This window comes from Palaemon carinicauda, chromosome 8 (genome assembly GCF_036898095.1).
Source record: "Palaemon carinicauda isolate YSFRI2023 chromosome 8, ASM3689809v2, whole genome shotgun sequence".
NCBI classification, from domain to species: Eukaryota; Metazoa; Arthropoda; class Malacostraca; order Decapoda; family Palaemonidae; genus Palaemon; species Palaemon carinicauda.
This window is the reverse complement of record NC_090732.1, coordinates 102,906,399-102,933,428: the sequence shown is the minus strand read 5'-3', so window position 1 is coordinate 102,933,428 and position 27,030 is coordinate 102,906,399. Positions and strand designations below refer to the sequence as shown.

Genomic DNA, 27,030 nt, shown 5'->3' with positions numbered 1-27,030 from the left:
ATTTTTTCATTTTCTTATTTATTTACTTTTAATTTTTCTTATATTTTCTATGCATACCTTAATCTTCATCACTGTCTTCACTTTCATTAGTTATTTGCTTTGCTACCACACTTCTCTCACTTTCAACTAAAGGCCTTTTCTTAATAAACCTGCTCTGGGTGGTCTGTTTCATTTTCACTTCCATAATGTTTTGGAAAATTTAGGCAAAATCATTCAGATCGTTGACATTGAACACTCGTACTGCCTTGTACACATTTCTCCATAATTTAATGCTTTAATTCAATGGACATCATCCTCTACTTCTCTACATTGTCACTAGCACTTACTTAACTTTCTTGGGAGACATGGTAACATGAAAATTAGGAGAGGGAATTCCTACAAAACACAAAGCACAACGCAAGAAACCGCGAGCATAACAAATCGGTTTTTACTCTGTGAGGATATTACGTGAAGAAAACGAGAGCGCACATTGAAGGCTGTGGAAATTGTGGTATTGCTGCTCAATACGCCATCTAGGAGTGGCTCTCGTAGTCGTACATACCTCAATTTTTTGCTCGCGTAACAAAGCAAAATATTGACAGTGACGACTCGTATCTTGGAAAACTCATACATTAATTCACTCGCAGATTAAGGTATTACTATATTATTATGAATATTATTATTATTATCATCATTATTATTATCACCAGGTAACTATAACCCTAGTTGGAAAAGCAAGATTCTATAGGACAAAGGGCTCCAACAAGGAAAAATAGCCCAGTGAGGAAAGAAAATAAGGGAACAAATAAACGATATGAGAAATAATGAACAATTAAAATAAAATATTTTTAAAAACAGGAACAACACCAAATCAGTTATTTCATATGTAAAATATAAAAAGACTTATGTCAGCCTGTCCAACATAAAAACATTTGCTGTATGTTTGAACTTTTGAAGTTCTACCGATTCAACTACATGATTAGGAAGACCATTCCCCAACTTGGTAACAGATGGAATAAAACTTCTAGAGTACTGTGTAGTATTGAGCTTCATGATGGAGAAGGCCTGACTATTAGAATTAACTGCATGCCTCGTACTACGAACAGGATGGAATTGTCTGGGAGGATCTGAATGTAAAGGATGATCAGAATTATGAAAAATCTTATGCAACATGCATAATGAACTAATTGAACAACAATACCAAAGATTAATATCTGGATCAGGAACAAGAAAATATAATAAACCATAAGATCCTGCCCAACAAATTAAGATGAGAATCAGCATCTGAAGACAAGACAGGACAACAATACAGTGGAACCTCTACATACGATTGTCTTAACATACGAATTTTCCAACATACGAAGTAAAATTCGACCAAATTTCTGTCTCAACATACGAAGTGTTGCTCCAACATACGAAGTAAACAATAAGCTTACCCGTGGAATTTTCTCGAAAGCGTCCAGCGTCGTTTGTTGTTGACACCACTAGACGGCAGCACATCGGAGGGACGCCAATCGAGCGTCACCTTGATCAGTCCTCTCATCTCGTGCGCATCGTGTGGTTGTCCTCTATTCGCTCAGTTTTAACAGTTTTTTATCCTGCCTTTTCACATGTTTTCTGTGTTCCGTAATCATGGGTCCTAAAAAGCTTAGTTTCGGTTCAGGAAGTAGTAGTAGTGGTGAGAAAAAGAAGAAGTCTATGCTTTCATTAGAATTAAAGCAGGAAATAATACAAAAGCATGAGCGAGGTGTACGTGTTAGCGATCTGGCTAAACAATATGTCTACGATCTCGACGATCATAAAACAGAAGTCAGCCATTAAAGCAGTGAAACCTTCGAAGGGGATCACGATTATTTCTAAACGTCGTAGCCCTACTCTGGGAGAGATGGAATGCCTTTTGTTGATCTGGATAAAGGACAAGGAGATTATTGGCGATACAACCACGGAAACGATAATTTGTGAGAAGGCCAGCGCTATCTACAGTGACTTGAAGGTGGCGCGCTCTCGGGGTGATGCGGGGGAGAGTTCAGCCGATCCTACGACGGAGGAATTCAAGGCGTCTCGAGGTTGCTTCGAGAAATTTAGGAAACGGACCGGGATCCATTCAGTTGTTCGTCATGGAGAAGCTTCGAGTTCGGACACCAAGGCTGCTAAAGACTTTGTTAAAAAGTTCGAAAGCATCGTGGCAGAGGAAGGTTACGTAGAGCAGCAGGTGTTCAACTGTGATGAAACCAGTCTGTTTTGGAAAAAGATGGCTAGTCGAACGTACATTACCGCCGAAGAGAAGAAAATGCCTGGACATAAGCCAATGAAGGATCGGTTGACTCTTGCGCTTTGTGCCAACGCCAGCGGGGACTGAAAAATAAAGCCGTTATTGGTTTACCATTCCGAAAACCCTAGAGCATTTAAAGCACATAGAATTAATAAAGACCTGCTACATGTTCTATGGCGTTCTAATTCTAAGGCTTCGGTTACTAGGCATATCTTTGTGGAATGGGTATACGTAGTTTTCGGCCCTGCTGTCAAGAAGTATCTTCAGGAGAGGAATTTGCCTTTGAAGTGCTTGCTTTGTTTGGACAATGCACCCGCTCACTCCCCCGGACTCGAAGATGATATCATCGACGAATACAAATTCATCAAGGTGTTGTATCTTCCACCGAATACCACCCCTATCCTCCAGCCCATGGACCAGCTAGTCATCTCTAATTTCAAAAAGCTCTACACCAAGCACTTATTTAAGCAGTGCTTTAATGTCACGCAAAGCACCAACTTAACTTGTGAATTTTGGAGGAGCCACTTTAATATCGTGCACTGCTTAAAGATCATTGATCAGGCTTGGGAGGGAGTAACTCGTCGGACCCTGAATTCCGCTTGGAAGAAGCTTTGGCCTGATGGTGTTGCTCCCAGAGATTTCGAAGGTTTTGGCCCCGAGAATGAAGCTGTGCTTGCCGCCGAGGAAGACGTCGAAGAGATTGTATCCCTTGGCAAGTCCATGGGTCTGGAGGTGGATGAAGATGACATCCCCGAACTCGTCGATGAGCATCACAAAGAGCTCACCACCGAGTAACTCAAGGACCTGCAAGCCATGCAGCATGATGAGTTCCAAGCGCAGTTGAGTGAGTTGGAGGAGATCGAGGAGGTAGGCCAAATCTTAGGTACGGCGGAAATAAAACAGATGTTGGCATATCATCAACACGTCGTTGATTTCATCGACAAGCATCACCCACAGAAACTTCAGGTTTGCCGTGTTGTTGCGCAGTTCGATGATATTTGCTTAACGCATTTTAGAAAAATCCTCAAAAGCCGTACAAAGCAACTTTCACTCGATAGTTTCTTTAAAAAATCTTTAAAACAGTCTGGTGATCATGATGAAAAGAAAGAGAAACAAAGAAAAGGAAGACCGAATCGAGTGAAAGTTATGAAAATTAAAAATAAGAAAATAAAAAATGTAAAAAAAAAAAAATATACATTACAACCAGTTTTCTGGGTCGACCTGTGTTCGCCGGTGAAAAAGTCCTTCTTGTCACTTTTCTGATATAAATAACTTCCAAATATACCAGAGAAAGTTAAAATATGGAATGCAGAGGTTACTACCCTCGCGCGAGCACCCCAAAGGGCGTCATGTATAAAGAAAGGGCGTGTGAAAGCCACTATTCACAGGACGTCTTCCATTTAGAGTATTCCATGGCAATATACACGAGGGGTGAGCCGCAACAGCGGCCTCAACCGCACCAACCTGGGCCACCCCACCGACGCCCGACACCAGCGCCATCTGACATCCTTCTGTTTTGGACTTGCCCGCAAAGACGAGGTTTTTTTGCCCAGTGTTTTTTCGAAGTGTTTGTCGTTAATTCAAAATGACTGACGTTGCTACTTCACCTTTACCAATGTTGAGTACCATAGTTTGTTTTGACAGCTTATTGCAGTACTGGGCATTTGTTCTGTTTCCAGTTTTGTGGTTTTTAATTTTGGAAGCGATTGGTCTGCCTCTGTATCGGCGGCCATTTTGGGTTGTGTTCGCTTCGGTAAATTTTCAAGTTTTTTTGCCCATCTGGTACTCTGTCATCTAGGTTATATCACTTACGTTTTATGACCAATTTAGTATCATTATTTATTATTAGTTTTTACTATGGTATTTGTTTGCTAGCAAGTCCAATTTGGACCTACGAAGAATAGCGATTTAGTCTTTGTTAGTGTTGTACTCGCCTCAGGATGCGCGATTTAGACTAAATCTTTGTTTATTGTTACGTTGTCGTTGTTCTTCGTTCATGGTTATTACAATTACTAAGGAAAAAGGAATCAATTTTTTTTTTTTTTCTTATCATATTATTGTGTGATGTTGGTTTTTTATTATGTAACCCTGAGAGCAAGAGCATAAAGTGCTCGTTTCCTGTTCTACAGATACGAGTTACTTCTTCTCTCGTTTTCTTTATTAGCTCGAGTAAGAGGGGTGGATTTCCCGTTTTTCGTTTATTTACGATCACGAGTTATTCATGCCTTCTCTTATTATCCGAGTTGATGATATTACGTTTAATATTATACACGTTTTATTGATGTGGTTACTGTTATTATAGCTAGAACTATTAATAGGTTACGTTGGTGTATGAGTCATTAATTGGGGTCGTTTTATGCCGACACCCTTAGCTCCGCCTTGAGTTGTACTCCGCTATAATGGATGCTCATTGGGTGAGAGCTAGTTAGATATTTGGAGTGCAACGGTGGAGTCCGGCACTCGGACTCCGGCTGAGGCCTTTTGCACACGGACCTTTGTCATGTTTGATAACAATGACACTATAGCGGCCCCCTTTTTCATCGAATCTCCGGCTTCACTGGAGATAACACAAGACGTTCGGAGTTGAGGTTAGTGTTATCGTGCCGATGACGGTCACGATATCACGTTGACGGGCCTTTGTCACCAGATCTCCGGTACAAACAGAGATCAAGCATACATTCAGAACTGGAGTTAACAATGTGATACCGATGAAGATTTATATTTTCATGTTACGTGGTTACTGATTATTAATATAATTTCTTAATATATCAAGGTGTTAGCTTTTTGATCAATCAGATGATAAGAAACCAGGGTATGAACCCTTTTTCATGAATAATCACAATATCGTTCTTACGGTCCTTTTCATCGAATCTCCGGCTTAACCGGATATCGTACAGGCATTCAGCATTGAGGTTAATATTAGATTTCCTCTGATGTTCACGTTTTCACTGTGACAGACCTTTCTTACCGGATCTCCGGTAGAAACAGAGATCACTCAGACCATGGGTGGCCAATCTTTGGTTTTAGCTGTAAAGGAAAGGATTTAACATGAATACAAAGTAAACTGTACTTACTTTAATGACACTTTGAATTTGCGTTGGTAATATTCATTAGCTATTCTTGAAAGTCCTAATGAAAATATATAAACATAATTAGCAATTTTAAAGAAAAGTCATTCAATTTACTATCTTGGGGTATAGTGCATCACTTGTAATCATGAAATGCGCCATAGGTTGGCCACCCCTGACTCAGACGTTCAGAACCGGGGTTAACATTATTTTACCGATGAGGTTGTAGTTACATGTTATGTGGTTACTGGATATTAGTATTCTATTGATTCATCTGTTCACTGACCAGTCTCAAGGAACAGTAGATAGCCTCTCATGGCATGGTTTATTTCGACCTGGCTTTTCATTAGAAGGGGCTAGCGTTCGGTTCCAAGTACTGAGTGGAAATTTATCGCTATTTGAACACGATTTTGTATGGATATTTATCCATATTTATACATAGAATTAAATATATGCATAAATATAGGCATAATTAATTTATTTCTATTTTAAACATGATGTTGTATGGATATTTATCCATATTTATGCATAGTTAGAATTAAATATATGCATAAATATAGGCATAATTAATTTCTATTTTGAACACGATGTTGTATGGATATTTATCCATATTTATACATAGATAGAATTAAATATATGCATAAATATAGGCACTTTATTAGCTATACGGCTGATCCCAGCCTGTGAATAGGATCACTAACCAAAGTTTCAAGGAACATCCAGACTTATGTCCCCTTTCTTTTACAGAAGGTCCGCCTACATGGTATGGTTCCCGGAGTCATGCACGTTCTGCTACGAGCTGTCCTCGCTACTCCGGACCCATGATGTAGTAAGTTGGTTCTAATATGTTTCCTTTTGGTATCCTTTGGCGATTTAATTTGATCCGGATTAATGTATGCATTGCTTATTGAGGAGAACGGTCTTCTCCTTCATCACTAATCCCCTCACTTCTTTCAGGCTGATGATGATTCTCTCCGGCCTGCAAGAGAGGCTCTCCGCCCTTGGGTATCAAGGTTTGGAAGGAATACTCCATCTAGAGGTCCCTATCTCCTCGGAGTGTCCTCTCTAAGGTTGGACGTCGACCCCATGGACGGGCAGGTAGGTGGGGATGAGTTTTGAGCCTTCAGCTTTGCAATTACCTGCGACACCAACCTAGGACCCTCAAAGGATCCTGATGTTCATGTTACCTTGCATAAAACCGTGACTGCTAAAAGCAACACATTCTAGGGAAAGCCAAGGGGCTATGACGGAGCTCAAAGATATGGTGGTGAGTCGGATCCGTTCAGGAACTCGGATGACTCCCCCTACAGCCCCAGGCGTATCGAAGTAACCTCCTTCGATAAAAACAACACATAGATATTTGCCTTACATGTTCCATATATAGATGGTACCATAACTCTGGATGACATAGACGTCCGCCCTCTGGGGGACCTAGAATTTACTCTCAGGTACTAGAATTCCCATTCAACGGATTCGTTCGATTGAAAGAGCATGCCTTGGTTAGGTTAGACAAGGTACCGAAGGTAACGGTATTATTTCCTAAAGGGCAGGCCCGATCTGTCTGGACCAGGATGTTGTCGGTCTGGGGGGTTACGTTAATTCCAAGCTCACCCCACACAATGGGGAATACGACATATCTACAGATGCTCTCATTGTTGCCTTGCCTATTATGGATAAATGGACAGGTCTTACTATTCAAACTGACAAAGAAGGTTCGTCCATACCGGCTCTTAAAGAGCCGGACCCCACCTCGGGGAGACCCTAGCCTCAATTTATCCCACTGAGACTTTGTTTCGGATATTCAGGAAGAACCAATCTCTGCCCTTCCAATTCGACCTACACGTTTGGTGGTCTGATCGGGTTAGTTGTGGGAAATACGTTCTATCTGAGGCCTCTATCAGACAGGAATCGAGCAGGCTGATAGTTCCTCCTGATGAGGTAAAACCCTCTTCCCTCAGGAGGAGGTGAACAAGGTTCTACAAGATGATATGAGAGCAACCCAAAATTGCAGGAAAGACGGGGCCTCACTGCCAGAAAGAAGGTCGAAGACCAAAAGCAAGCTTTCTTCAAGAAGAAGCAGAGAGTTGCCCTCTACAAAACGAACCGGGGTCACTGCCATCAATAGTCAGTTACCCACTCGACATCACAGTCTTCCTCTGATTCGTCGACTATGCATCCGGATCCCCCTAGGTTCACTCCCTCACAACGAGGTAGTCCCAGTAGGGGAGAGACTTTACCTCTTTCAGGACCATTGGACCTTCAGTCCGTGGGCCCATAGCATAACCCCTAAAGGTTTGAAGTGGAAATGGCCACAAGGTCCTCCTCCTCCACCAGTGACCCTCTCCCAGAAATCCAAGGAAAGCCTTTGCGCTCAAGACATGCCCTTCGGCCTCAACATTGATCCCAGGATATTCACGAAACTGGGAGAGACAGTGTTAGAACAACTCAGGAATCAAGAGATACAGATCATTGCTTATCTGGATGGTTGGCTCATTTGGGTCCGGTCGGCCATGGAAGGCAACAGAGCCACAAAGGAAGTACTTCGATTTCTCGACAACCTGTGATTTTGGGTCAATCTCCAAAAGTTTTGCCTGCAACCATCAGGCCACTTAGATTGGTTAGACATTCAGTGCGACCTTTCGAATCACACGTTGTCTCTCCCTTCCAAAAAGGTAAGAGGAATAGCTTCCAAGATCGAGAATTTTCTCAAACACAAACAGGTACCCAGAAGAACCTTAGAAAGTATCATCGGTCTTCCCCAATTCACTCCAATAATGGGTCTCCTATTAAAATCCAAACTCAAAGGCATCAGTCGAGTTTGGAGAAAGAGAGCTACAGTACCTTTAAGAGACAAGGTCTCGAAGATCCCCTCTGTCTTGAAGATGAGACTACGCCCATGGTCCGAACCAAAGAACCTCTCCAATCGGTTCCCCTACAATTCCCACCTCCACAAGTGACATCCATGCAGCTGCGCCTCTAAGTGGATGGGGGGATTACTCCGAACATCAGATGTTTCAGGGCTCTTGGTCATCCGCCATGAAACAGTCCCATACCAATGTTCTCGAAGCCATGGCAGTGTTCTTGACCCTGAGGAGAGACTCTCCTCCGAGGTCAAGCCACATCAGAGTACTGTAGTGTCAGACAGAACAGACGTAGTACACGGCGTCAACAGGGGAGGATTCAAGTCACCCAACCTGAATCGGATCCTGGTCACTATCTTCGCCTGGCCAATAGAAAAGAACTGGTTCCTGTCAGTAACTCACCTAGCGGGAGTCCAGAATGTGAGAGCAGACTCACTAGCCAGGACGAAACCACTGGAGTCGGAATGGTCTCTAGACATAATTTCATTCCGGTGGATACTCAGGAACCATTAGAAGAAGGTTTACCTATTTCCCCCAATGAATCTTCTAATGAGACTTTTACACAAACTACGCCCCTTCCGGGGGGCAGTGGTTTTAGTACCACCTCACTGGCCAAGAACAGTTGGTTTCCTCTCCTCCTCGAGTTGAAACTCCGTCCCTTCTGGATCCCGTTCCCCAAACTGACTCAAGTAATCCAAACTCACTGTGTCAGATTACTCAAGGATAGCCAAAACTCTAACTTTGTGGACTACAGGAAGTTTGCAGATCGTAGAGACGCGAACATTGAACCGGGAAACGATCTCTTCATCGAATCAGACAAAAGGGACTCGGCAATTCGCCAATATGATTCGGCCGTTAACAACTAGCAGATTCCCTAAGGGTTCAGACCATGCTCGTATGTCTCCGAATTTAGCCATCTCTTTCTTGAGGTTCCTATTTGGCAAAGGCCTAACAGTTAGCACTTTAACCACCATCAAGTCAGCTTGGAAGATTTACCTATTTCCACCAGTGAATCTTCTAATGAAAGTATTGCACAAACTACGCAATAATAATATCCGTCCACAAAAGGTCTCATGGTTTCTAAACGATGTTTTGAAATTGGCATCAGAAACCAATAACGAATCCTGCTTGTACATTTCGCTACTTAGAAAGACCCTATTTCTTACAGCCATGGCCTCAGGTGCCAGAATTTCAGAATTAGCAGCTCTCTCCCGTAATCCTGAGAACCTAGATTTCCTCCCGCCAGGAGAAGTACTGCTCTCCCCGGATAGAAGTTTCCTAGCTAAAAATGAAGACCCTCAAAACAGATGGTCTCCTTGGAAGATTATCCCTCTTCCACAAGATGCTTCTCTATGTCCAGTAGTGACTCTTAGGGCTTTTTTAGCTAGATCTACCACACGTTCCTCCAGTCCCTTGTTCATCAGAGAACAAGGGGGTACTATCTCCATTCAAGGTTTTAGACAGCAAATACTTTACTTCATCAAACAGGCTAACCCGGAATACTTTCCTCATGCACACGATATTCGGGGAGTAGCCACCTCAATTAAATACTTTCAAAACATGAATTTTAATGATCTTAAAAAGTATACAGGTTGGAAATCTCCTATGATCTTTAAACGCCACTATCTAAAGAACATACAAGCCCTAAAATTTTCTACCATTGCAGCTGGGAGTATCATCTCCCCAGATTAGTCTCCCTGTTCCTTCTAATTTCATTTTTTGTCCAACTCTCTTTCTTCTCCCTTCTACCTGCCACTCTCACCACGATGCCCTTCACCTCGGTGGAACGGATTCAGCTCCCCTAGTATCATGCTTTGATATGTCAATTATGAACGATGTTCACTCTTATGTTGTATTGTTTATTAATGTATGTATCTTTACTCTTAAGATATTTAATCATTACTCCTAGATATTTAACAACTTTATTCTTAAGAAATCTTTGGTTTTTCTATGTCGAGATTGTACTCAACCATTTCCAATATTATTTCAGTACAGTAAACCTTTTACACGCATTAAGATGTTTTCCTTTACCTGTTTAATTGATACTCATGGGCTTGGAAGGCATTCTCTTGTAAATTTTCACCGGCGAACACAGGTCGACCCAGAAAAGGGATTTTGACGAAGGAAAAATCTATTTCTGGGGAGAGACCTGTGTCGCCCGGTGAAACCCTTCCCTGTTTCTCCCTTCCCTTTCCTGTCCAAGCCAATTTTGAAATCCATACAGAAGGTTGTCAGATGGCGCTGTTGTCGGGCGTCGGTGGGGTGGCTCAGGTTGGTGCGATTGAGGCCGCTGTTGCGGCTCACCCCTCGTGTATATTGACGAAGGAATACTCTAAATGGAAGACGACCTGTGAATAGTGGCTTTCACACGCCCTTTCTTTATACACGACGCCCTTAGGGGTGCTCGCGCGAGGGTAGTAACCTCTGCATTCCATACTTTAACTTTCTCTGGTATATTTGGAAATTATTTATATCAGAAAAATGACAAGAAGGACTTTTTCACCGGGCGACACAGGTCTCTCCCCAGAAATAGATTTTTCCTTCGTCAAAATCCCTTTTTTATTTATCATTTCATTATTATTATTCTTTTTTTTTGGTTTGTAATATGTATTTATTATACAGGTATTGTATCAATGTCATGTGCAATTATGTGTAGCCATTTATTAAGGATTTATTATGGGTTTTTAGGCTGAGGAACGAATTAAATAAATTACCATGTATTCTTATGGGAATATTTGCTCCAACATACGATCGTTTTAACATACGAAGCAGTTTCTGGAACGAATTAAGATCGTATGTAGAGGTATCACTGTACTCGAGACAAGGTAGAATGAAAGAATCAAAACACTTTTTCAGAATGGATAGATCACTGAAAATCCCAAGACTTTTTTTGTGTAAGTGAAGAAGACACTGACCTAACGTGTTTCTCAAAAGTAAATTTGCTGTCGAGAATCACACCTAAAATTTAAGAGTCATACAGTTGATGAAACGTTATCAATGCTGAGATCCGGATGTTGAGGAGCCACTGTCCTTGACCTACTTACAATCATACTTCCAGTTTTGTTAGTATTCAACTTCATGCCCCATAATTTGCACCATGCACTAATTTTAGCTATATCTCTATAAAGGGATTCAGGAACCCCAGATCTGCATTCAAGAGATGCAATCAATGTAATTCTTGCTCTCAATACCCTATTGTTCTTATGTCTCATAAATCATTCACCGTTCAAACACCTTCTACCGTCCTTCCACCCTCGCCACCGGGTACCCCATACTACACCTCCCCACACATTAACTTATTCTCGTTCTAATCCTACTATATTTATTGTTCTTTTTTTATCTCCGACTTTTCTCTTTCCTTCTTTTATTTATTAGCTCTCTTTTACTTAGCTAATACTATATTCTATTGCCAGTGAAGAGTAAGGAAGGCTGGCTCAAAAATTGAAGAGACAGTGAAAGATGGAATGGAAGGTTGTTAAAAGGAGAGGAGGCAAGGAAAAGATGGGTGGAATATTTTGAAAGTTTACTGAATGTTGAGGATAATAGGGAGGCAGATATAATTGCTGTTGCAGGTGTTGAGGTGCCAGTGATGGGAGATGAGAATGAGAGAGAGATTACAATAGACAAAGTGAGGAGAGCACTAGATGAAACAAGAGTAGGAAAAGCGTCTGGTATGGATGGTGTGAGAGCTGATATGTTGAAGGAAGGGGGTGTGAGGGTGTGATTGTACTTGAATGGTTGGTGAGATTGTTTAATATGTGTTTTGTGTTGTCAATGGTACCAGTAGATTGGGTTTGTGCATGTATTGTACCACTATATAAGGGTAAGGGAGATGTGCATGAGTGTTGTAATTCAAGAGGTATTAGTTTGTTGAGTGTAGTTTGAAAAGTGTATGGTAGAGTAATGATTAATAGGATCAAGGATAAAACAGAGAATGCAATCTTAGAAATACAGGGTGGTTTTAGAAGAGGTAGGGGTTGTATGAATCAGATTTTTACAGTTAGGCAGATATGCGAGAAATATTTAGCAAAAGGTAAGGAGGTGTATGTTGCGTTTATGGATCTGGAGAAAGCGTATGATAGAGTTGATAGGGAAGCAATGTGGAATGTGATGAGGTTATATGGAGTTGGTAGAAGGTTGTTGCAAGCAGTGAAAAGTTTCTACAAAGGTAGTAAAGCATGTGTTAAGATAGGAAATGAAGTGAGTGATTGGTTTCCGGTGAGAGTGGGGCTGAGACAGGGATGTGTGATGTCGCCGTGGTTGTTTAACTTGTATGTTGATGGAGTGGTGAGAGAGGTGAATGCTCGAGTGCTTGAACAAGGATTAAAACTGGTAGACAAAAATGACCATGAATGGGAGGTAAATCAGTTGTTGTTTGCGGATGATACTGTACTGGTTGCAGACACAGAAGAGAAGCTTGGCCGATTAGTGACAGAATTTGGAAGTGTGTGTGAGAGAAGGAAGTTGAGAGTTAATGTGGGTAAGAGTAAGGTTATGAGATGTACGAGAAGGGAAGGTGGTGCAAGGTTGAATATCATGTTGAATGGAGAGTTACTTGAGGAGGTGGATCAGTTTAAGTACTTGGGGTCTATTGTTGCAGCAAATGGTGGAGTGGAAGCAGATGTACATCAGAGAGTGAATGAAGGATGCAGTGTTGGGGGCAGTTAAGGGAGTAGTAAAAAATAGAGGGTTGGGCATGAATGTAAAGAGAGTTCTGTATGAGAAAGTGATTGTACCAACTGTGATGTATGGATTGGAGTTGTGGGGAATGAAAGTGACGGAGAGACAGAAATTGAATGTGTTTGAGATGAAATGTCTAAGGAGTATGGCTGGTGTATCTCAAGTAGATAGGGTTAGGAATGAAGTAATGAGGGTGAGAACAGGTGTAAGAAATGAGTTAGCAGCTAGAGTGGATATGAATGTGTTGAGGTGGTTTGGCCATGTTGAGAGAATGGAAAATGACTGTCTGCTAAAGAAGGTGATGAATGCAAGAGTTGATGGGAAAAGTACAAGAGGAAGGCCAAGGTTTGGGTGGATGGATGGAGTGAAGGAAGCTCTGGGTGACAGGAGGATAGATGTGAGAGAGGCAAGAGAGTGTGCTAGAAATAGGAATGAATGGCGAGCGATTGTGACGCAGTTCCGGTAGGCTCTACTGCTTCCTCGGGTGCCTTGGAAGACCGCGGAGGTAGCAGCAGTAGGGGATTCAGTGTTATGAAGCTTCATCTGTGGTGGATAACAGGGGTGGGTGGGCTTTGGTACCCCTAGCAGTACCAGCCGAACTCGGTTGAGTCTCTTGTCAGGCTGGGAGGACATAGAGAGGAGAGGTCCCGTTTTGTTTCATTAGTTTGATGTTGGCTACCCCCCACAATTGGGGGAAGTGCCTTGGTATATGCATGTATGTATGTGAGTTGAATCGCATAATGTTAACCGGAGTTTCATTCAAGTTGCCGATCCATGATATTTTATAGTTTTTAGCTCTGTGAGAGAGAGAGAGAGAGAGAGAGAGAGAGAGAGAGAGAGAGAGAGAGAGAGAGAGAGAGAGAGAGAGAGAGAGAGAACATGAATGATTTGAAGTTTTCTGGCATCCTGACATAGAATAAGAGAGAGCTAATGCTGTACAGTAATGAGTTATAAATGCATTATAAGAAAATTATGATAGATTATAACAAATCGGTGCATATGTGATACTATATTAACTATATATAGTAGATGTTTTGCATAAGTTAAGTAATAGTACACACAATACTCCTTGTTAGTGATTTGCTAAGATGACTCATAAACCTATGTCACTACGCAACTTCTTATGTGTTGTCTCTTGCACACTATGTTACTGTAGTATACTCTTTACTTTTTTAAACAGAAATACTGCTTATTATATAAAGTATAACCTTGAATATCTCAATAATAGTTTTTTCTTTTAAATAAACAAACAAAAACGTTGCATTCAATTAATTTTCAAAGCTGATGTCCCTCTCTCTCTCTCTCTCTCTCTCTCTCTCTCTCTCTCTCTCTCTCTCTCTCTCTCTCTCTCTCTCTCTCTCTCAATATTAGATTTCTTTTCGGAAGCATCATTGCATTCTAGAAATTAACGATTATTTAAATAATTAATTGTGCTCTAATAAAACATTTATGTTATTTCATTTAAATCTTGGGTGTATTTCATCAATCCAAATCAGATCTCATCACGGCACCCAAAATACTTATCGATAAAATACACCCCAAATTTATAACAAAAGTACATAAATATTTTATTAAAGCTCAATTAACTATTTAAATAGTCATAATTTTCTAGAATGCAATAATGCTTCCAAAATGAAATCAAATATTTGAGAGAGAGAGAGAGAGAGAGAGAGAGAGAGAGAGAGAGAGAGAGAGAGATATCAGCTGTTGAAAAGTAATCAAGTGCACAGTTTTTATTTATTTATTTAAAAGCAACAATTATTATTGATATATTTGAGTTTTTAGTTTGTAAAATAAGCTGTATTTCTGTTTAAGAAAGTATAGATAACATACTACACAAGAGACAACACATAAGAAGTTGCATCATGCTTTTATAGCGGCGTAGGCTACTATTTTTGAACGAAAACACAGAGCACTTACAGTAAGTACAGTCAAGCTTTACTGTAGTAATATTACTGTACATATATTACAGTAATATACAGTACAGTATTAGTGAGTATTAGGTTACAGTAGAGTATTACTAAATAGGAACAGTAAGGGGGATGATGACTTGGTAAACTTTACCTTAGCACAATACTGTACTGAAACCTTACTGTGTCCATTACGTAGTATTTATGTGTAAAAGTGTACTATATACTGTACATATGATTATAAACTGTTGTAGAAACCAAATCAAAACAATATTAGGAAGTAATTACAGAGATGCCTCACAACACAAAATTAATTAGTTCCGTAAGGGCTTTCATGAAGTGAATTTTTCGTGCAGCGAGTCGCCTTTTACAAGTGAATAGGGTATTATTGTACTGTATTACAGGGCAATGTAACCTAGGAAAAAACTACTTTTTCTTATAGAAAAAATTACGCTCTCCTCGAAAATGACACTCGTTCCCGTCTCAAATGAAGTTTTAGAAATATATATACAGTATATCTATATCCTACGAAAATAGGGGACCCTCAGTGGGAACTTGGGGTTTTGGGTGGGGAAAACATACTGGGGAAACGATATATAAACGTAAAACAAGCCTTTTCTTCTCTGTACATTACCTTCTTGGATGTATAATAAACGGAGGAAAATACAAAACAGTATAGCTGTATAAACTTTGGAGGTGCCGTTGCAAGGGCTATGTCTCATGAAAAAATACAGTAACCAGTGCTGCCAAAGTGTGATGTAGATCAAATGTTAGCGTATCATGCTAACATTAGCAGTGTTTTTCATTTATTTTTTCTCATTCTACTTGCCCGTTCTAGTCGCTCTTGTTCGTTCGTTTGTACATAGCAGGTTTCAACCTTCTACGCAAAAAGCCCGCCTCCCTGCGCAGAGATTTTTCCTCAACCAATAGGATTTATTCTTCTCTAATCGTGGAATGTAAGTATTCGTCTCTCTATCAGCTCTGTTCAAGTCTACTACTTGATTACTTATGTAATACCCTCGTATACATATTATATGTTTGACCCCAGTATTATTCGTTTTATTATCCGATAACTTATAAAATCACCTCATTTTATATACCCATCAAATATTATTTATCATACATTCCATTTTATCTTCATATATTACTTTTATACATTTTGTTATTACCTTGTCACTCCCAGATTTCACATAAATACTTGCTCTGGACAAGTTTCCCATTCTGTTCATTCATGTTTACTCTCTAGATTCCGTTGCTTTTCCATTAACCAATCACAAACCCATACGTATGTAAAGTTTGCACAGGGTGGTTAATATTTCCCTAACCCCCCCCTTTCTTCCAATAAGCCCTTTTCCGTGGAAACCTTTGCCCAAGTCACGTCTTTGTTAGTTCAAGTGAGCGTATTTTACGATCTAAGTATTAGAAAATTGTAATGGCTTCAGTAATCCATACTTGTAAGTATTTTGGTGTATTGTATTCCAATGTTGATAATTTTCTTAAATCACGTAATGTAATATAGTGAACCCTCATTTATCGCGGTAGATAGGTTCCAGACCCGGCCGCGATAGGTGAAAATCCGCGAAGTAGTGACAGCATATTTACCTATTTATTTAACATGTATATTCAGACATTTAAAACTTTCCCTTGTACGTAGTACTGTTAACAAACTACCCTTTAATGTACAGAACACTTAATGCATGTACTAACGTACCCTAAACTAAAACAGGCACAAATATTAAGGGCGACCTTATATCATGCGTTTCCTAAACACGCCAAAAAGCACGATAAAAAATGGCAACCAATGTTTTGTTTACGTTTATCTCTGATTATAATGAAGAAACAAACGCATTTACACATCTGTGTATAGGTTAGTTTCTGCATCGATTATATTGATTATTCAGTACAGTATGTTGATTTGGTTATTACTAATGTTTTACTTAATTTTTCTTAGGACTTCCAAATGAAATGTTTTTCTTTATGACGCTGCCTGAAACGACGGCGTCATAAAGTACGCTCAGTAAACAAACTAAGGAATTTAACGCGCATGATGAAAGTGATAAATAATGATATTACAGTAAAAGCTTTAATAAAATATGTTATTACAAATATTATTTACCGTATCTATATAAAATCATACATACGTAGCAAAGCAGGAAAACAATCTACGAGAGAGAGAGAGAGAGAGAGAGAGAGAGAGAGAGAGAGAGAGAGAGAGAGAGAGAGAGAGAGAGAGAGAGAGATTGTTTTACATACGTAAATGTAAATTTTAAAAAAAAAAAATAGCCCCATTTCATATAAAATAGATTACAAATATTTTACTTTATCATATTACAGTAGTCTGTATAATACTGTAAAGTTCAGTACAGTATGTTGTTGTTAAAGTCGTGGCGATGGAATTCTCACGAAACAAAAACACACCATTTGAGTACAACAGCCGATTCTCTCTCTCTCTCTCTCTCTCTCTCTCTCTCTCTCTCTCTCGTGTTATACAATACTTACATTTAGATGAAGAAGCTAAAATTAGTTTTCTTAGTGTCAATTAAATACGAAACGAAATAATTAGGCCGAGTCTACATCCATTTCAATCATAGCTAAAAATACGGCATCCGATTTCATCAGCAAACCACTACCTGTATTTTTTGGGAAATATAATTTTATTCTAGAAAATTGCCACTCTTTAAATAGTTAATTGCACATTAAGAAAGCGTGTACTTTTGTTTTTAAATTTCGGGTTTGTTTTAAAAATCGAGTATTGTTGACTTCTTTTTTTTTTACTTTTGGCTGTGATTAGATCAGCTGTCATCTAGCTGCCGCTCTTGAGTGTGTACGAATACACTAACAAAGTATCATTTATACCATTTCTTAACTTATTCAAACCGTCTACAGTATACAGTTGATATTACATAAGCACCAATGTGTTATAACCTATCAATTTTTTTTGTTTATTACATTTAAACCCCCCTCTCTCTCTCTCTCTCTCTCTCTCTCTCTCTCTCTCTCTCTCTCTGTGGGCTACTTTTCACTACCTCCCATTCCTTACCTCTCTCTATCTCTCTAACAAATGATATCTTTGTTGCTCCTCAAAGTTTCATTTATATTGAAAATCAATCACGATTCAATTTTCCTTACTTTCTCCAATCTCGCACCATCGGTCACTTCGCGGTATTTTCGATATTTCTGGAAAATCTGCGATATATGTATATACATGGGTTATGAAAAAAATCCGCGATGGTCGAACCGCGAAGTAGCGAGGGTTCACTGTATACCAACTTTTACAGTGTTCTAAGTGCAGTACTAATCTAAGGCTAAACAGTTAAGATACCACAGACTCAGTCACAACACCCCCGTGACCCGTAAGTTACGACGTCACGGTAATAAAAGTAAGTCATTAATTTCTTTAACTTTAATGTGTTAGTTTTATTATATTTTGTTAGAGTGCGAAGCTCAGCATTACCCAATGCCAATGCATACGAAGGTGATGTTTTATTTTCCTGTGATCGTAAGTGAGGAACAAGAACCATTATATTTAACGTTGGTTATGTTAGTGTAGCATTACAGTACTGGTGTTAGCGTGCACAGCTCAACATTACCGCTTGCCAGTACATACGAGCTTGAGGTTTTATTTTCATGCGAGCGAAGCGAGCTAATGGCGAAACAAGAACCATTATACATAATGGTATCGTAACAGTACTAATGTTACTGTAACGTGAGTGAAGTGATATAACAAAGGGCATTATATTGGATTTGTGACCTGGGAACTTCTAGGTTAGGTTAGGTGGGTTTGTTAGGTTCTGTACCCTTTTTGTACTTTTTTTATATATTATGTAAAGGGTATATGGAAAAAGACTTTAAAATACACACGATAATAATACCGTATCATTGCTAACATTAGTAATTCCACCGTAACGTTGGTAACGCTGTGTATCATCGTAACATTGGTAACGCCGTGTACCGTTGGTAATGTTACTAATGATACCGTTCGCATACATACGTAAGTGAAGTGACAGCGAATTTGAACAAGACATTATTTCAACAAAATACATATAATAAAAGACATTATATTTAAACATTTTAACAGAAAATATATGTTTTCCTGTAGAAAATAACGTGATTTAACCGGTTTTCACCTTCATTTCATCTGTAATAACAGCAACCAGTCTGGATACTTAAAATTAGTCGTGTTGGTTGTTCTGTTGGTTTGCGGTTGAAATGAAGGTCAAATTTGGTCAAATCACGTTATTTACTACAGGAAAACATATATTTTCTGATCGAAATCAGAACCTGTGATACAGTAAAACTTTACCGTAAATAGCCTAATTCGTTGCAGACCCTAGAAAAACACCACATTAAATGATCATAAAAATGATATTCGGCCTACATGAACTAGATATATGAAAAGTACTGTATTGTGATAATTCAATAATAAAATGAAATCAATCTTCTGACAAAGAAGAGTTTAATTAGAGCAAACAGTAAATATAAAGTACTTAACAAAAATGTGGAACCTTACCTTTGGAGTGAGGCGATGTCCGAGAGCGAAGTGCGGGGCGGTAGAGGAGAATGAAAATGGCGGAAAATGTTTACGTACAAGTGGCAAAAAACGTAAACACTTTACTGTAACTTTACAAAACAGATTTATAAATGACAGAAAACATTAACACTTAATTTTCGGAAACGCACCTAAAAATGGCAGGAAATATTAACACTTAACTTTATGATAAACTTAAAATAAAATTTATTTTTTATTTTTCTATTTTTTTTTACTTCAAGTTTTCTACTTTTTAAATTTAATTACACTACGCATTTTCTTCATCACTACTACTACCACTTTTCTTTCGTTTTTTGCCTGGCACTTGGTCTGCTTCTACCAAAGGCCTCTTACTAAAATATGTATCCAAAGAAGCTTGTTTCTGCCTGCTTCTTAAAATGTTCCTGAAATAACTCGGGCAAACTTTATTACAGTACTCAAGCGCAAGACCTGTGAGAATTTTTTCTGGGTGTCTCTTTTCTACGAGTGACCATTTTAAAGTAGTCATCTACACCCTCTTTAATTTCTGCCAATGTCAATGGCTCATCCTCCCCTCCTCACCCCCGCTAAACTCTTCCTGAATGGCGTTCATTCGCATGGCCTCCAACTCCTTCAGGTCATCCGTCGTAAGTTCATCTTGGTGTTCCTGGATAAGCTCATCAATGTCAGCCTCATCAACTTCCAGACCCATGGACTTCCTGAGTGTAACGATCTTGGCAACTTCAGTTTGAGCATCAGGTTCAGGATCGTCAACATTTTCGGAATCGTCTTCAGTTTTGTTTGCATGGAAGCCCTCGAAATCTTGTGTGGAGACGGCATCAGGCCACAGCTTCCTCCAAGCAGAGTTCAATGTGCACCTTGAAATCTCTTGCCAAGCTTGATCTATCATTTTGAGGCATATGACAATATTAAAATGCTCTTTCCAAAATTGACGAAGGGTGAGGTTTATGCTCTCAATGATTTTGAAACCTCTTGAAGAGGTATTTCTTGTAGAGTTTCTTAAAGTTTGAAATCACTTGCTGGTCCATGGGCTGGAGGAGAGGGGTGGTGTTCGGTGGAAGATAGAGAATCTTGACGAAGGAATATTGAGGTGCAATATCTACATGGAGGGAAGGAGGGTGAGCTGGGGCATTGTCTAGCACCAGCAAGCCTTTCATAGGGAGGCACTTTTCTTCCAAATATTTTTTCAAGGTCGGGCCAAAACAAATATTTATCGACTCGATAAACAATTGTATTGTTACCCAGGCTTTTCCATTAGCCCTCCACAACACATTTAGATGTTCCTTAACGACTTTGTGGGTCTTGAAGGCTCGAGGAGTATCGGAGTGATACACCAGCAGGGGTTTCGCCTTGCAATCCCCACTGGCATTTGCAGAGAGTGCAAGGGTAAGCCTATCCTTCATAGGCTTATGCCCACGTAGCCTCTTTTCTTCTGCTGTGATGTACGTTTGACGAGGCATTTAAAAGAAAAAAAAAAAGCCCAGTCTCATCGCAATTGAAAACTTGCTGGGGAGTGTAGCCTTCCCGGACGGTCAACTCGTCGAACGTCTTAACAAAGGCTTTAGCTGCTTTCGTGTCGGAGCTTGTAGCCTCCCCATGACGCAGCACCGAATTCATGCCAGAGCGTCTCTTAAATTTTTCAAACCACCAACAAGAAGCCTTGAACTCTGGGGGTTCCTACTTCGATTTTCCTTCTCCTGCATCTGCATCGGCCTGAGTACTCACGAGATCACTGAAAATGGCGCTGGCTTTCTGGCAGATTATCCCTTAGGTGATAGTGTCTCCAAACATATCTTTGTCCTTTATCCAGACAAGCAGCTGTCTCTCCATCTCATCATGGAGGTGGCTCCTCTTGCTGGAGAAAAGTCACGCCCTTAGGTGTTGCTGCTTTGATAGCTTCCTCCTTCTGCTTAAGGATCGTTCCTATCGTAGATGGATTTCGGCCATATTCCTTCGCGAGCACACTTAATCGCATGCCATCCTCGTATTTCTTTATTATTTCCATCTTCGTCTCCATGGAAAGCATCATCCTCTTCTTTCCCTTAACATCAGCGACTTTCTTGGGACCCATGTCTAATGATGTATCGTAGGATCACACACGATAACAGTACGTACAGTAAAATTGTTTTGAAAGCGAAATCACAAACACTAAGTCAATGCGTACGATACTGCTGCCGGAACAAAAAGACAGGAACGCCAATGCGTAGAGATGTACGATAGGATACAGTTACTGTACAGTAAAATTGTTTTGAAGGCGAAATCACAAACACTAAGTCAATGCGTACGATACCGCTGCTGGAACGAAAAGACAGGAACGCCAATGCGTAGAGATGTACAATGGGATACAGTTACAGTAGATGCCGACCAATAGGAGAGCAGGATCTCATGGTAGTAACTAGCATCCAAGTAGGGATATAACTAATGGGAACGCAGGAGGATAGTAGCGAGTTTACGGGCTGGCGCCGCACGAATTTTAAAATCTGTCTCGGATGCTCTCGCTCGTACCACCTTTTGTTGTCCGAAACATTTTTCCGTGATCCGAGTCATAAAATTCTTCGCATCTCCTTTCGTGAAGTGAAAATTTCGTAAGCCGATTCTTTCATAGCTAGAGGTTTGACTGTACTGAGTTAATCATCAGCTCAGGCACCCTTTCATGGAAAGGGGCAGTAACTTTTTAGATTAGGAGTTAGCCCACCTTAGTGTAGCATTTATTTGCAAAAATTCGCTCATCACGCCTGAGCCTGTAACCTAACTATCGCGAATAACGAGGGTTGACTATATATACATACCTGTACAGTATGTATCTGTGTGTGCGTGTGTGATTTGAAAAGTATAAACATAAACAATGGAAGAGATTATAATTCATTGTTTTTATTTATAAATAGGATACAGTACTAAAATGTGAATATTACATGCATTATTATTGGTTACAGCTAAGTGAAATACCCTTTTCATCAGAATCCAATCTATTTCAAATACAGTTATTTTTTACCGCCAGTAAATGGATATACTGTACAGCGTACGGTCAGCGGTGGGAGGATCTGGGTGGAAAGAGGTAAGTGGCGCGAAGCACGGCCAGTGTAAAGGTCACAGACTATTTGAAATCAATGAGCCGCAAGTTTTTATCATGAATATATAATTTTTTATATAATGGGTATTGCGGTTCTCTATGTCATGTGTAAGTGAAATCTAGTAAGGTGAACTCACGTAAAAAGAGGGCTGTCTGTCATAGTACCTGAGGTTAGGGTTTCCCTTGTAAATATTGATTCTATGTTTTGCATATTGAAATACTAGCCGTAGAGCAAGGGAGACATTTCTTTGGTAATTTATGTCTTATTGGATTCCTTGTTCCAGTTTTGTACAAGAAATCCTTGGAGACCACTCAGCTCATTAACCCAAAACATTCAGATTTATCGCTGATTTTTGCTTATTGGGTGGAGAATCTCCTGTCTTCACTTGCCTCTTGGTATATGACAAGTGGGTACCAGTATGGCAATACCTTGGAAGGATGGGGAGGGGAGACCAGCAGCGAGAATTTCATCAATTTTTGTAACGGTCATCCAACTGGCACTTGTTGTATATAGCATTTACTATTCAAAGGTAGGATTGATGGAAATAATTTATTCTTTAATATTCTAAGGTCATGAAGCTCATGCTTCTGAATTTATTCTGCTCATAATTCAAAGGTAAGATTTATGAAAATAATAACTAATTATTTTTCAAAATTAAATGTGAAAACTTAATGAAATACAGTAATGGATATCAGAATAAAAGATGCACATTTATAGAATCTTTCTAATCTAAAGTGAATTAATTGCTGGGTTGATAAAGAGAGATTATATTGATGATTTATTGAGTATGGGAGACAGAAGACAAGAGGCACAGCCGAATGATGCAAGACTTATACGGCTTAGTGTGCGGCTGAAAATTCTTATAGAACTTTTACACACACATGGGGGAAGGCAATTAAGAAGCTAAATGATAAGGCAAAAGCAAACAGGAACAAATGGGATTACAAGTGACATGCTTTGGTATGGTAGTAATGTGTGACTGAATTCTTGACAAGGGTTTCAAAGTATGTCTGAAATTGGTCCAAGCTGTAAGATTTTAGGGCCATTCATCTGAGAATTTTCACACCCACCTAAGTTATATTTACTCATTCTCACAAACAATAATAAACATTTCAAAATTATTGAGTTTGAAGAAACTTAGCATGAGGTAGTTTTTGCACTGCACCAAGCGTGAATAGGTAAAACGAGAATATGCAAATGATGGATTACTGTATTATATACGAGTTTCCAACCGATGTGTAAAAGATTAAACTTGGAATTTCACAGATAAAAGTAGTTCTTACCTAATTGCATTTCATATTTCTTCCTGTATTATATATTCAGAAAAACAAAATTTAAAAAAAATAAATATTCTTGCTAATCAATAGATCTTAGATACCAAAAATGACTGTAAAACTTACACATCACAAAGTGAACAAGTAATTGAAAAATAAAGAGTTGACCAATTTGAAAGTGAAAACAGCAATCATATCACAGCAAGCTAAAGGATGGAAAGTCATGATAGACTTTAATATTAGGTTACATAAAAATACGGCAAGTTTTAGATATGTACTCTTATTCTTACCTCACATGACTGCCACTTATTTGGTATGATTGGACGCTGTTTATAGATGCACACCACTTTTCGCATGTCCTCTATAGTGGGGTCATTTGGAACCATATCGTAATAAGGTAATTGATATTCCTCACATCCACCACCTAATAAAATTATGAAAATTATGTTAATAAATCCATTACTTAGAACAGCATCAAACATGGAAAGATTTGATAAAAAGACATTACCTCTACCTAAGACAAAATGCAAATAAAATTCTTCAATATGAATACTACTGTGGTAGCACTTTAAGACTTAAAACATATGAATATTGCTGTATTACCATAAAACAACAAATAAGAAGTTTTTGCCAATACAGTAATGTTGCCTAACAATGCATACACTTACAGCAATTGCAGGGATAAATGCATGTATTGAAATATATACAATCAGATTTTTATTGTAGTTTATCATTCTGTACCATGTGAGTAACTAAATACTAAGTCTTAATTGCACAGCTGGACTACTGTTTCTGCTCAATTTAGACTGACTGAATCTACTGTAATACATTTTTGCTCAGGAAAAACTAAATGCCTAATTTAATTGCCTTATGGTACACAAGGCCTGAAATGCTCTAGAATGCAAAAATATGATAATAGTTTAACTAAATAGAGAACCTTAAAATGTGTGACAAATGAATATTAAGGTAAGGGTAAAAGAATGGTGGGGAGATCATATTATAAATGAAGTGGCGGCAAAAAGATGAAGCGTGATCCAGGGATTGGAAAATACATTGAAATCTAAGAATGAGAAAATTTACTATTATAATTATCATCACTGTCCAAGTTGCAATTCAAGTCAGAAAAAAAAATATGCTACAAGCCTAAGGACTTCAATCCTGCAAGGAAAGTAGCCCAATGTGTAAACAAAGGAAGAAGTCAAGAATAACCTATTAAAGAAAAAAAGGGATTTTGACGAAGAAAAATCTATTTCTGGGGAGAGACCTGTGACGCCCGGTGAAAAGGGTCCTTCTTTACACTTTTCTGATATAAACCTTCCAAATATACCAGAGAAAGATAAAAGCATGGAATGCAGAGGTTACTACCCTCGCGCGAGCACCTTGTGGGTGTCATGTATAAAGCAGGGGCGCGTGAAAACCACTATTCACAGGCTGTCTTCCATTTACATAATTCCTTCATCAAAGGGAAGGGCCGTAACAGAGGCCCCAGACACCGCACCTGAGCCACTCCACCGACGCCCGACGCGAGCGCCCTCTGAGACAGCCTTCTGCAAGAACAAATGGCTTGGAAAGGAAAGGGTGGGATTGTACAAAATAACAGGGAAGGGTTTCACCGGGCGTCACAGGTCTCTCCCCAGAAATAGATTTTTCCTTCGTCAAAATCCCTTTTCTGGGTCGACCTGTGACGGCCGGTGAAAATGTACCAGAGAATGCCTTCCAAGCCCAATAATAAATAGTAACCTAATGAGGAGAGAGATAAACACCATGTAAGGAAAATAATATATTATATTAAGGTAAGTAAGCATAAATTACAAACTAGCCAAAGGACATAGTGAACGAAAGGCTAAATAAACCTGATAACAAGGAAGCATCCGAGTATCAGAGCACAAGATGCAACAAAACTGACATGGCTAAGAATAACCCAACACTAAAGTTACGGTAAACACAATAACAGTTAATAACCATAGGAACTAAACATGGGATAAACTTAGGGCTAACGAACCACCAAAGAGAGCGGCGATGTGGTGCGAGTGGCAGGTAGGAGGGAGAAGAGGAGAGATGGACAAAAGGAAGAACAAGAGATGAGGCTCCCAGCTGCAACCGTTGGGTATTTAAGGGCCTGTAAGTTCTTTAGATAGTGGCGTTTGAAAACCATAGGAGATTTCCAACCCGTGTACTTTTTAAGGTCATCAAAATCCATATTTTGGAAATAATTGATGGAGGTAGCTACTGACCGGATATCATGAGCATGGGGAAATGATTCCGGATTAGCTTGTTTAATGAAGTATAGGATTTGTTGCCTAATGCCTTGAATGGAAATAGTACCTCCTTGTTCTCTGATAAACAAGGAGCCAGACGAGCGGGTGGCAGTTCTAGCTAAAAAGGCCCTGAGAGTAGTGACTGGACACAGAGAAGTATCTTGGGGAAGAGGAATAATCTTCCAAAGGGACCACCTATTTTGTGTGTCCTCATTTTTAGCTAGGAAAGCTCTGTCTGGAGAAAGAAGTACTTCACCTGAAGGGAGGAAATCTATGTTTTCTGAGTTTTGTGAGAGAGCTGCTACTTCTGAGATTCTAGCACCCGAGGCCAAAGCCGTTAGAAATAAAGTCTTCCTAAGAAGAGTGATATAGGAGCAGGATTTATTGTCCGTGTCTAACGCAAGTTTGAGGACATCGTTCAGAGACCAAGAGACCTTTTGTGGACGAACCGAAGGTCGAAGCCTAGCACATGCTTTTGGAATAGATGAGAAATAGGGATCTGCTAGGTTAATGTTAAACCCAACAAGGAAGATCTTCTTCTAAGCTGACTTGATGGTGGTTATAGTGCTAGCTGCTAGGCCTTTGTCAAATATGAACCTAAAGAAGGAGATGGCTAAATTAGGAGTCATAAAAGTATGGTCTGAATTCTTTAAAAAATCTGCTAGTTTCTTAACGGCCGAATCATATTGACGAATTGTAGAATCTCTTTTGTCTGATTCTATAAAGAGGACATTTTCCGGGTCGATGTTCGCATCTCTACGAGCTGCAAACTTCATGAAGTCCACAAAGTTAGGGTTTTGGCTATCCTTGAGGAATCTGACACAGTCCGAGTTTGGACTACTTGGGTCAGTTTGGGGAATGGGATCCGGAGGGGACAGAGTTTCAACTCGAGGAGGAGAGGAAACCAACTGCTTTTTGGCCAGTGAGGTGCTACTAAAGCCACTGCCCCTTGGAAGGAGCGTGGTTTGCGTAAAACTTTCATTAGAAGATTCACTGGAGGGAATAGGTAAATCTTCTTCCAATGGTTCAAATCCAGGGTTAATGCGTCCATGGCATAAGCCTGAGGGTCCAGGTTTGGGGTCACATAACAGGGAAGTTTGTGATTCAGTTGAGTCGCGAATAGATCTAC

At 39.6% G+C, this 27,030-nt stretch overlaps 1 protein-coding gene across 6 annotated transcripts in view; it reads right to left on the bottom strand.

Annotated features, from left to right (window-relative positions):
- babo (TGF-beta receptor type-1 babo) overlaps positions 1–27,030 on the bottom strand; it is a 419,621-nt gene that overhangs the window by 6,824 nt on the left and 385,767 nt on the right. For all 6 annotated transcript variants that reach the window (XM_068378789.1, XM_068378785.1, XM_068378786.1 and 3 more), the window contains exon 11: positions 23,934–24,067. In XM_068378789.1, coding sequence (XP_068234890.1) covers positions 23,934–24,067 — 134 coding nt within the window. The remainder of the gene's footprint in view (positions 1–23,933; positions 24,068–27,030) is intronic.